Genomic DNA, 11,932 nt, shown 5'->3' on the forward strand with positions numbered 1-11,932 from the left:
CCAACACAATTAGATTCGACACGTCGACAATTTCGGCATAATTTAGACATGTTAGAAGGACTGCATGGAAGAGAGACCTATTGTGTGGTTGGTGAAAGGTCGGGAAATGGACATTGATGGCTGAGATCTTTGGTAATAGGAAAATTATATTTCCATTTCATATCAAAATAAAATTACACTTTGAGTATATATACAATTATATTGTAACCACTAAGATATCTAAACTATAACTAACTAATAGATATCTTAACCACTAAGTAATATCTCTAGATAGTGTAGTTACAATATTACCCTTTATATTTGGGGTTTCATTGTGGGTGATAAGAAGATGGCAGTGGGGGGATCAAGCTTTGAACAACAATATCAATCAGTTTAATCTTTTGTGATTCAAGCTTGAACATGTATTACTACTAAGGGTTGCGACTGTAATAATTGGTATCAATTTTATTTATTTGTTTTTCAAACGAAATGCAGAAGGCGTAACACTTCAACGCTTCGGGGTGTTTTACAGGTTCATTCTTTACTGATAGGAAGAAAATCTTTGATGGTTGAGATCAGCAAAGGTATGTCTTCTTTTTCATTATGGGTGTAGAAAGAAAATTGTTGGACAGATTCGGAATTTCAAGATTAAAAAACTATAAGTTGGGTGTAGAAAGATGATAAATGGGTCTGAATAAAATTTCTTTTCTCGCCCCAAAGTAGTTTGTGATAGTGATACCTGAAAAATATTTGCCAATTGGGGCCTAAACAAGAGATTATTTTACTTTTCCCTCGTCTTCTTCCTCATTCTTCTTCTTATTCAAATCACAACCCACCCACTCTCACTCTCAGATACTCAAATAATCCACCACGGTCACATTCCATCGAGTTCCCAAAATAACCTTTTCGATTTTGGTCCCCACAAGTCACAATATCTCAGTTTCCCAGCATCTCCATTGCAATATATGATGAAGCTTTCAGCCAAAGACGAGACTGAGAGAGCTCACATGGTGAACGACATGTCGTTTCTTACAACTTCCTTGTCAAGTTCTTCGTGGTTAAGGACGTGTTTTTAAAAGTTTTCGTGCCTTTGGCGAAGATCAAGTGTAATGTCTTTTCGTCACTAGCCTAATTTTAGGTGTGTTGGCGAACTTGGTTACCCTACGAGACCATTGGAACTTTACGTAGGATGAATGTCTGTCGATTCTTAATCCGGTTTATGAGTTGTTCAAAGATTAATCACAAGTTGAAAACATTAATACAAAGGTAACGGAGTACATTGCTTGAGAAACAATGAGTAATTGGTAAAAAGCCCACAGGCTACGTACATTATTCATGGCTACAACTGAAAATTTGATTAATTGGAATTCACAGCCCAACATTTCTTCCTGATCTGGCCGGAAGTGCCTGTAAGGACCTCAACGGCTCCCATCCTTTTCATTGACTGTGCAAACTCCGTGAAGAACTTGTTAAGGTCCTCCAATTCTGCGACGATATTGCTGGCACCCTTGTTTGTTAAAAGGGCTGCATCAGATTGGAAGAGACCCTTGTGCTGCTTGACGACGGTGTAGTAGCTGCTGTCAAAGTTTCGAGCGCTACCGGGATCCATTTCCACGAATGTTGTATTGTCTTTGAGGCTTCGGCATTTGGTCTTCAGCAATTCAGCGTAGGTTGCATCCAAAGAAGGGTCTTGATCACCCTTTCCGGTGAAGTTGTAGAGCCTGTTGCTGAAGCTTGGGCAGCCGCCTACTCCAATTGTGTGTCCACCTACGTAATTGTATGTAAGATTGGTCAGTTATGTATCCCTTTAATTAAGAATTTGCAGTTGTGATCTATGCCAGACGCCGTGTTTTTAACCTCGCTTCTATTTTTCTTCAACTTTGATCTCATTTATTGACATGGTTGGTTGTTTGTGGGTGTAAATCACCTTGTCGAGCATAGTATTTCGGTTTCTACTTTCTAGTCTCGGATTGGTTACTTGGATGATAGGTTTAAAGCCCAAAATCTGATCAAAACTAAACGCCTAAAATCGAAACTCTAAACGAACAATATATGTAAATGGAATCAAAGTTGAAGAATATTTAGTAGAAATAAAGTTTTCTCAACGTGTAAGACGTGAGCGTGACGTCCTGCATGGAGAATACCTCATTAATTTGCTAGTAAATGTACCTGATAAAACCACAAGGTCATGCACAGTAAGATTCTTGCTGGCAAAACTCTGTTTGAGTTGGGTGAAATTGAAGAAAGGTGCCGGAATGTTAATCAAGGCCTCCCTAACTAGAGAAATTGTGCCGTCTCTTCTCCCCGTGAGCACTTCCCACATCGATTTATTGTACTGCAAAAATTATACATACCACGCATATATGAGTATAATCTTAATATAACAACAAAGTCGTATCCCACTAGGTGAGGTCGGCTGGCCATGGAGCGCAATCTTATTATTGAAAATATTTTATGAAGTAAAACAAATTAGTCCCATATCTAGTTAGTAAATTACTTGGAACGAAACGGAGTCCCTAGCAGCCAAAGCCAAGATGTCAGCACAAGAGACAACTCCTGGACACTTCTGCTCTAGATTTTCTTTGATATCGTCGATGACATCGAAACCCGACAAGGATAAGTTTGGAACTGCTGCCTTCTCTGCCGTGTTGTTTGCTGTTGAATTCAACAAAATTGAGCCATCACAACCCTGCAGGAGATTCCATGCATTTGGTCAAGCAAGTTAGACGACTCGCAGCATAAAATTGTTACTCATTTCAAATTATAAGTTTCAGTTCAGAAACATTTTTGGTGGTGGCTGCATGTATCTAAGCAAGCATACATGCATATATGTGAGGTCATGAACATGTACAGTACATTTATTTTCTTACAAACGATATTATTGCTCTAAGTACGTTTCTAAGGATAGCTCATCGCATGCAAGCATGCATATATGAATAGCTTACCCTGACGAAACAGTCGTGGAAATGCATTCTCAATAGCTTTGCAGGCAGTCTGGGATTACTGGAGACATGGTTCCAGGTGACATCTCTGACGATATCCTCGGCCGAAGGACAGCTCTTTTCATAGAAACACTTCCTCAGCTGCCCTCCTTCGCAGGCCACGAGAATGCCAGAAACTACACAGATGAGTAAGAGAATATTAACCTTCATCTCGTAAACTTCTAAGGTTTCCAATCGATAATGCTTTGTACAAAACCATACTGTTCCTTTTATAGGCGACTTTGTGTCTAACTCCAAGTGACATTACATTTAACTAAATATTTGATGTCATTTAAAAAAAACGACTACACTTATTCTAAAAAAATATGTGGTTGACTCAATAATTAGCATATTTTTGTTCGTTCTGAATCTGCATTAATAGTTATGTGTTTAATCAAGTTATTTAGCTGCATTTTGGCTTAGTAACGAAATGCTAATACGTGTTTACTTCCCTTCCCAAATAAAAATAATGAGGATTGAGTTCTTCCAAAATACAAAACACAAAAGCTAAACTCAGTTTATTTACTGATCACAAGAGTTTGAAGTATCTATTTGATCAGAAAGATCTTAATCTGAGACAACGGAGATGGATGGAGCTAATTAGGGGTGCAACTTGGGGTGAGCCAATCCGAACCTGTCCATGTCCAACTCAACTTTAAACCCAAACAAGCGGGTTTTTTTTTATAGTTATAACCTGTCCGAACTCAACCCAATTTCAACCCGTTCATTGATTGGGTTGAGTTGGGTTGATCATTTGCTCGTCCATCCCCAACCCAACCTAACTTGACTAACCAAACCCAATCTAACCATATTGTAACCCATATCAATTAATGCTCAAATCACAAGTGTGCCAAGTCCAAATACCAACGCCCTTTCTAATTTTTTAATAAATAAATTACCCTGTTAAACTAGTTAAGCTTTTAGGGAATAAAAGGCTTTGATTAGTCAACACATATTCGTAGTCACTAAATCCTAAAGTTTTATAGTAGATTGATTTATGAAATTAGAGTAAGCTAGCTTTGATGCTACTTAGTTTAATTTTTTTAGGAATTCTTGGGAACTAAATTGTTACAAGATAAAACTTGAAAAAGTTGAGTAGCCCAAACCCAACCCAAGTAGGGTGAAAAAAAAAACCCAACTCAAGTAAACCCGAACCCAAGCGCAAATTGTAAAAGTTAGGTTAGAATTTGGTTGATCTTCCAACCCATCCAACCTACTCTAGTTGCACCCCTACAGTTAATCAATGAGTACAATTATATGATCAAATATCATCCTGGTCATGCTAAGGTGGTAGCTATTGCTCTTAGTCGTAAGTATTATGGTCAACTTTCCTCTCTTCTTGAAGTTCATCCATCTAAGCTTGTTGAGCTTGACTTTTTAAGGTCTAATGCAAGATTAACCTAGGATAATTAATGACTATGCAGTTTTAATGCCGTGAAAGTGGCGTGTTCTATACACTAGTTTAATCTGGTCGGTCATCATCTGCAAGAAGCCAGCTGGAAGAATAGTACTCGAATGTGGTATCCCTCATATTTTGTGCCGAAAACTATTGTTTTCTTAGCTTTTTATTTTTAAATTATCTGCATAATATTTCATAAGACGAAAAACACGCATGATTTAGCGGAAACATGATTAATTTAAAGGATTAATGTTAACTCTGTTAGCAATGGAAAAAGGATAGTTGACTTAAACATTGTGGACAAAAAACATGAATCGTGAATAGTTGTACAAGCTTGACAATTGTCCAAAACATGATTAAGAAATATTAGTCCCGATTAACAAATATTTATCTCACCAATAATTTGGAACCAAAATCTGGAAGATTGCTAGTGCCTTCGCCCATGAGCGGTAAGTCTCGGGTTCGAGACTTGGGAGCAGCCTTACCATAAATGGGGGTAAGGCTAGCCGACATTCACCTCTCCCAAACCCTGCGTAAAGCGGGTGTGCACTGGGTACGACCTTTTTTAGTCTACTGTTCAGACACGATGTTTAGAGATTTCTTTGACTTGTGCGCTCATACTACTTTTCTATTAGCTATAGACGGTGGTGGTCAATGGCATTGCCTGTCATGAACCATAACCATGGTGCAACTTGGTCAATTAGAGAATAACCTACGTGGAACAAAGCTTATACTTTTGTTTCCGTGAACTCTCCTTATGGGAAGAAGGTGATAAAGAGAAAGAGGTATACACTTCGAGAGAGTTAAACTTGGTCATGACTTGATTACAGTTGGAGCTCCCGTATCATGGCTGCCATGCTAGTTTGTTGGAGGGGGCATTGGAGAGTAGTAGTTAAGGTTAAAAGAGGAGCAACTAGAATTATCTTTTTGTTAAGTTGCGAGTCTTCAAAGTCGGGGTTTCTCTTTTAAGAACGAATATTGGATCATCATAGTTTATGGATTTATGAGTGTGAGACTTTCGATCAATGTTGTTTTGTTGATTGTTATTTTGACATGTGTGGTACTCTTTTTCTTTTACCTAGATTTTGTCCGTGTGGTTTTCCTTGAGTAAAGCTCTGACGAGGTTGCTCTTTTACAAGTTACTTGATATACAATGTACCTTTTTTTGGTAATGAAATTTCCATTTAACCTAAGAAAAGTTGAGAGCTAATGAAATTTTCGAAGGGAAATGATTTGTGTAACATTCCACATCGTTCAAATTAGTGGATTCTGTAAACCTTATATGTATATTCTCATCTCTACCTAGCACGAGGCTTTTTGAGAATTCACTGGCTTCGGGTTTCATCGGAACTCCGAAGTTAAGCGAGTTTGCATGAGAGCAATCTCATGAAGAGTGACTCACTGGGAAGTTCTCGTGTGAGTTCCCAGAAACAAAACCGTGAGGGCTTGGTCGGGGCCCAAAACGAAAAATATCGTGCTGCAGTTGAGTCGAGCCAAGGATGTGGTGGGTGCCTGGGCCGGGATGTGACAATTTGGTATCATAGCCAATCCTTGGCCAAAAATGTGCTGACGAGGACGTTGGGCCCCTAAGGGGGTGGATTGTAACATCCCACATCGCCCAAGGGAGTGGATCCTATAAGCCTTATATGTATATTCTCATCTCTACCTAGCACGAGGCTTTTTGGGAACTCACTGGCTTCGGGTTCCATTGGAACTCCGAAGTTAAGCGAATTTGCGCGAGAGCAATCCCATGATGGGTGACCCACTGGAAAGTTCTCGTGTGAGTTCCTAGAAATAAAACCGTGAGGGTGTGGTTGGGGCTCAAAACGGACAATATCGTTCTACGGTGGAGTCGAGCCCGGGATGTGGTGGGGGCTCGGGCAAAGATGTGACAATTTCCCACTATAATTGTCTCCTCTTACACACCCCTCTTTATTTCTGGGCCTTAATTGAATAAATCAAGTGAATCAACGTACATACTTGAACATAGGTGTGCAACAGAAGAAAAATGCCAATGAGTTTGTGAAATTATTTCCTGTTTTCAAAGTGTTTTATTTTTCAATTCAAATTTCAAAAAATTTTAAAATTTCCAAACTAAAAAGTAGAAAAACACCAAAAAGAAAACTTTTATGTAGAAAATATAATTGTCACGCGAGATTTTTCAGTGTGTCAGAAATGCAGTCTAGCACACAAAATGTAATAATGCAATTGATTGGAAGTTGGAAAAAAAATTCAACCAATTATATCTTAACACTTAATATATTAAACTTTATTCTCAGCACACTTAAAAATTTCTCTCGTCGCAACCATTTTAACTTATATTCTCTAGGCATTACTAAATAAACTAAAATTACAACAATGGAGCTCTCAAATCAAATGTTCAAGAAACCAAGACCTTCATTGGGTCCCAATTGTTCAACACAAATAATTCCAAACATTTTTTTGGGAAAAGAAAAAGGTAATAATTAATATAATATAATTGGGAAAGTAGAAGAAAAAACAAAAAGCTCAATCCATTTTCTTCACTCGAATGGCCTAAAAAGCCCCTCCACTTTGGACACATCAAACCTGTCGTTACTTCCGGGCCCGCCACTTTCTCAACGGTCCGATCTACCACAAATTCGAATTGTTTTCTTTCCCAAATCCAACCCCACGATTTTTTCTGTTAAATGACATTTTGACTTCAACCTTTGGTCATAATTACTATCGAAGTATCGTTGACGTGAATTTAGCGGCTAAATGAACTACAGGCTGACGGTATGGTAAATAACGGATTATAAGATTTCTTTAAAATTAAAAATTTGAGGTTTTGGGTTTGAAATTCGTTGTTGATGTAGAAGTCAAACTTATGATTAGGGGAAGGCTGAAATGTCTTTGTGAATCTTCTCAATTCTCGAAAGAAGTAGATAATCGTGATTTACCACCAATTATCTCATTTTTCTAAATAAAAAATAAAAAAAATTAGCAGCTAAATGTAAGTTGGATAATTTCTAAAACGTTATGAAGAATTGTTTAAATTAATGAGTAAATTTAAGGAAGAGGATCCTCTCCGGATCCATTTTGTGAGGATCCTAAGGAACCCCACATCTTAGTCATTCATCGTATATCATGCGATCAGTTTTTATCAGGTACTATTTGTATTTAATTTTAAATCAAAAAAGTCAAATGATTTCTGACCACATGATACACGATAAATGACTAAGATATGAGGATTTCTAGAATCTCTACAATTTGAATCTGACTGAGATCCAAATCCTAAATTTAAACCACTTGAAAAACAATTTATACTATACATTAGCGTATGATAAAATGTCTTTTCCATTTTATTTGAGATCCTACGATTAAATACTTTTATCCAACTATGGAATATTTTTGCCTATTCAAAACCAAATTGAAAGTCGACATAACAAATTGATATAACAGATCTAAAAGTAGAGGGTATTGCTAATTTATCCTATTATCTCTTTTTTTGGGCCGGATACTAAAGCATCTTCAATAGAGAAATGCAAAAACGGTATTTACATCATATTTTACACTTTCAGGAGATGTATATGAGAGTTCTACTCCAATGAGAGAAATGTAAATTTGAGATCTTATTTAATTCAGTCAAGATTTGTGCTTCCAAAAGAACCAAAAGCTAGTGGGTGTTATTACTATCAATTAGACCATCTCCAACCATTGGATTAAAAGTCAAATTTTTTAGTCCGGAATATTTAGCTTTTAGCCTAAAAATAACTTTTCTGCTCCAACTCTTCTAGCCTAAAATTTTAGTGCAGGATTATAAAGAATGAACTTAGATTATTTTTTTTCTTAAATTAATTTTTTTTCTTAAATTAATTTTTTTTTAATAAATATGTAGACTATCGTAAATTAATTTTATGAACATTTTAATTTAAAAATATTTAAATTCCGATAAATATTGAAAAATCACTAAATTTTTCACAAATCAAGCCTTTAACTTTCACCAATCTATCAACCCTGGGCTAACTTTTAATTCATCAACCGTTCAACATCAAATTTTCAATTAATAAAGTACATAAACTTAATACAACCGATAATTCATAAACCACATAATTAATAAACTACATAAACTTAATTCAAACAACAATTAATAAACTTATTTAATAAAGCACATAATTCATACACTACATAAACTTAATAATCATATCCGCCATCTTCACTTGGTGATGGACTTCATACAGGACTTGGGATATAGGGTTCATGACACACCCCATCCCGAAGGAGGGCATGCTGGCCGTCACGTGAGAGTGACGTAACCATTTGCACAGTACGGAAGCTTTAATTATACAACTTCAAAGTTGATACACTCGAAGGTGAGTCCTAATTTTGTCCACTCTGTCAGAACACCGTCGAATTCCTCGTAGTCACCACACCTTTGTGATTCCTGAACCTGGAGGGGCGCAAAACCAAAATTGAGTGGGTCAGTAAAACAATTCTTTTTCCAAATCCAAACATTTCTCAATACGTTGTAACCCCTCTCCGTAAAACCTATATACTTTCCCAGAAATGTAAAATATAAATATACATATATATTCTCAACATTTTTCTTTATCAATCATGCCATGCCATGTCTAATTCAACAGTTAAGTATGGATGCATCAACAATAATCATATCAGGTGCAAGAAAGTAATCAACCGGAGGCCCTCTAATAGTCCTGTACGGTTGAATCTAGAGCTCAAAATCTATCACTATCACTCTGCCGGAGTCACCTCTGTGACCTGTCCGACCTTCTGCACACAAGTTACGCTCTAGTGCTTCTCTCATCAATCATCTGTGCACATAATCTAAGGTCACCCACCAGTCGAAATCTCACTAACACTCTTCGACTGGCCCGTCGCACCCACTCCGCGTGGACTGTGCGACCAGCATCTACTTGGATCCAAGGCAAGCGTGCGATGCGGTGAATACTATAAGCACTAAACCATGGTGCAGGATTTGAGCTCAATATACATCAACATCATCATAACAGTAATTAAATACTCACCTGATACTCACCTGTGCGTCCGCCGCACCATTCATTCATATGCATCATATAACAATTCATATCATTTGATTCATATCATTTCATGCATGGCAATTCGATTTACATTTCCATATATATTTCATATACTTCTATGCATGACCTTTCAATTCACGTTTTCATATAATTCTATATACCTTTCGTTTAAAACATAATTTCATTCTAATTCAATTTCTGGGAAAACGTCAAGTATATATATATATATACGGAAAACAAAACTGCCCACTCACAGATTACATCGACGTCTCGTAAGTCCCTGAGCATCCCTTGGCCATGCCCGATGCCCGCATAAACCTCACCTATACAAAAGTAACCATTTTGACGTTATTTAACGCCTAACCCAAATCTTAGTTAATAACTCCTCATATATTGCTCAAATTGGGTATATGAATATACCACCGTGACCTACACAACCTCAGGATCATCCCCATATTTTTAAAATAATTTTTGGAGGTCTCACGCGCCCCCACGCGCCTGACGTGGCACGGACCTACGCGCCCCCCACGCGCGGCCACGTGACATGCACACTGACGGCTACAGTGAACGGCGTTAGGGAATATTCCGTCAAATCCTAGTATATTCCGTTAAAAACTAACGGTTTCCGTTAAAACTGACTAACGGCGTCAGAATATTCCGTCAAACTTGACGGAATATTCCGTCACCTTCAACCTTCAGCTCCGGCGACCGTCGCCGACGCCGGAAACTGGGTAATTTTTCAAATTCACTAATCTCCTTCGTTTTTCGTCCAATTTCTTCGCATTTTACACCAAAATGAAGCATTTAACATGTACTATCACGTTGGAAGGTTTTTAAACCTTAAAAACAACAAGATCATACCTTCCAAAATTCCTCAAATTCGGCCAAACTCGAAACCAGTGATCCCGATATCCATTTTGTTCAAACGAGGCACTCCGAGCCTCCTCGTGACCTCCTTAAGCTCACTGTGAGCTTGTTTTAGCCTAAAACATAGTCATTTAGAAGGTCATAAATAGTGCCATTTCACGGGGTCTTTAGAAACTAGGGTTTTTGAAATGGAACTCACCTGAATTTGGTATCCCCGAGCTCGTGAAGTTCCCAAGATCACGATGGTGATCTTAGATTGGACGTTCGTGTAGAATTGTGGTTGTTCTTGGTGTTTGCCGTGAGTTCGAGAGTAAGAGAGAGAGTGAGAGAGAGTCTGAAATGAAAGAAGAAGAGAGAAGAAAGATTACGGGTTTTAGGGAGTGTTTTGAGGGTAGGAGGTCCTACCTAAGTCCAAATATAATTTAACACATACAAATATAAATCTAACCCTAGTTTAGGATCTTAAAGTAAAACAAACACCAAAATTACGCACCTTAATCCCGTTTAAGGGCGTTTTTGTAATTTCACGTCCTCGGTATTTAGTAATTCTGGGACGGGCTGTGACAGTTCAGATGATTCATCATCTTGAAACATACTCCTTGAGGCAGACTTTCGCAAAATTTCCTTTTGTTTACCACATAAGAACTTCTTCCTCTCTGGAGTGTATTTGCTGAGGTTTTCCATCATCAAATTAATTTCAAACCTATCTTGCTCCCTATCCGAGATTTCCTTCATTTGCAAACGCATTTGGGCCGTTTCTTCTTGGTGAGCGCTATGGGTTTCGTTCAATTTTGCAATTCCGGTAGCAAAGTGTCCACTCATCGGATCTTGGGACTTTCCTTTTCTCTTTGCTTCTTTTTGCTTATCTCTTCCCGGCAAGGAGATGGGGTCATTTCATCAACACCTTCATCTCCGACATTTGTCTATGCGGCTTCACGTTAAAATGAGCTTCCCCATTGTTGGTTCGCATCGGTTCCCCACCTCGGACAATCCTTGAGGACATCCCAAGCATGTTGCAACTTAAAAACTTGATTTTTTGGTGTTACTCTTGTCTTGTAAATTTCCATTGCTTTGTCACCTTTTGCAAAAAATACATAAAAATAATTAGTTGCAAACTAATATTATGTACATGACAAATAAAATATCAATAACAAAACTCACAATTTATGTGGCATCCCTTCCACTAGCCATGGCAACCACGGCTCTCTCCAAGCTTCCCTTCTATAAAGTGCATGCTTTGTTGATAGTTTTCCACCAATCATAAACACCACCACCATCTCGCCCGTCGCCGTTGCAATTTTCTTGAAACTTTGCAAAGATTTTATCCCATGAAACTTTTTTATTTTGATTTGTGCCAATTGCACCATCTTCGCTAACAGAAACCCACGCCAAACATAAGGCAACATCTTCCTCACAGGTCCAATTATGACCTCTAATATGCTCTCTTGCCATGTTGAACAATTTGGAAATGGAAGGAAATGGTAGAAAATAAATTGGAAGAATTGTAGGAGAAAATTGAGTTTTGTGTGGATGTTTGAACAAATACATAGGTATTTATAGAGTTTTTGGGTGAATTTTGAGTTAAATAATTTTTTTTAAAATTATTTTAGCCGTTGGATTTAAATTTGGACCGTTAGATCTTTTTTTTTTACCATTAGATTTGATTATATTTGATCTCAACCGTTGGA

At 37.6% G+C, this 11,932-nt stretch overlaps 1 protein-coding gene across 1 annotated transcript; it reads right to left on the reverse strand.

Annotated features, from left to right (window-relative positions):
- Positions 1-1,214: 1,214 nt before the first annotated feature.
- On the reverse strand, positions 1,215-3,169 carry LOC103408096 (peroxidase 3-like). The gene is made up of 4 exons (XM_070819437.1): positions 2,925-3,169; positions 2,477-2,668; positions 2,149-2,314; positions 1,215-1,746 (listed from the first exon to the last, which is right to left on the reverse strand). The coding sequence occupies exons 1-4, from the start codon at positions 3,129-3,131 to the stop codon at positions 1,337-1,339; spliced, it is 975 nt and encodes a 324-aa protein (XP_070675538.1). The 5' UTR covers positions 3,132-3,169; the 3' UTR covers positions 1,215-1,336.
- Between the last annotated feature and the right edge of the window lie 8,763 nt (positions 3,170-11,932).

The sequence above is a fragment of the Malus domestica genome, chromosome 03 (genome assembly GCF_042453785.1).
Source record: "Malus domestica chromosome 03, GDT2T_hap1".
Taxonomy (NCBI): domain Eukaryota; kingdom Viridiplantae; phylum Streptophyta; class Magnoliopsida; order Rosales; family Rosaceae; genus Malus; species Malus domestica.

Bases quoted from the DNA above. Each gene is read 5' to 3' on its own strand.
- LOC103408096 (XM_070819437.1), bottom strand. From the start codon at position 3,131: ATGAAGGTTAATATTCTCTTACTCATCTGTGTAGTTTCTGGCATTCTC. The intron at 2,669-2,924 runs GTAAGCTATTCA...AATCTCCTGCAG, and splicing joins TCCACGACTGTTTCGTCAGG to GGTTGTGATGGCTCAATTTT. The intron at 1,747-2,148 runs GTACATTTACTA...ACAATTACGTAG, and splicing joins TGACCTTGTGGTTTTATCAG to GTGGACACACAATTGGAGTA.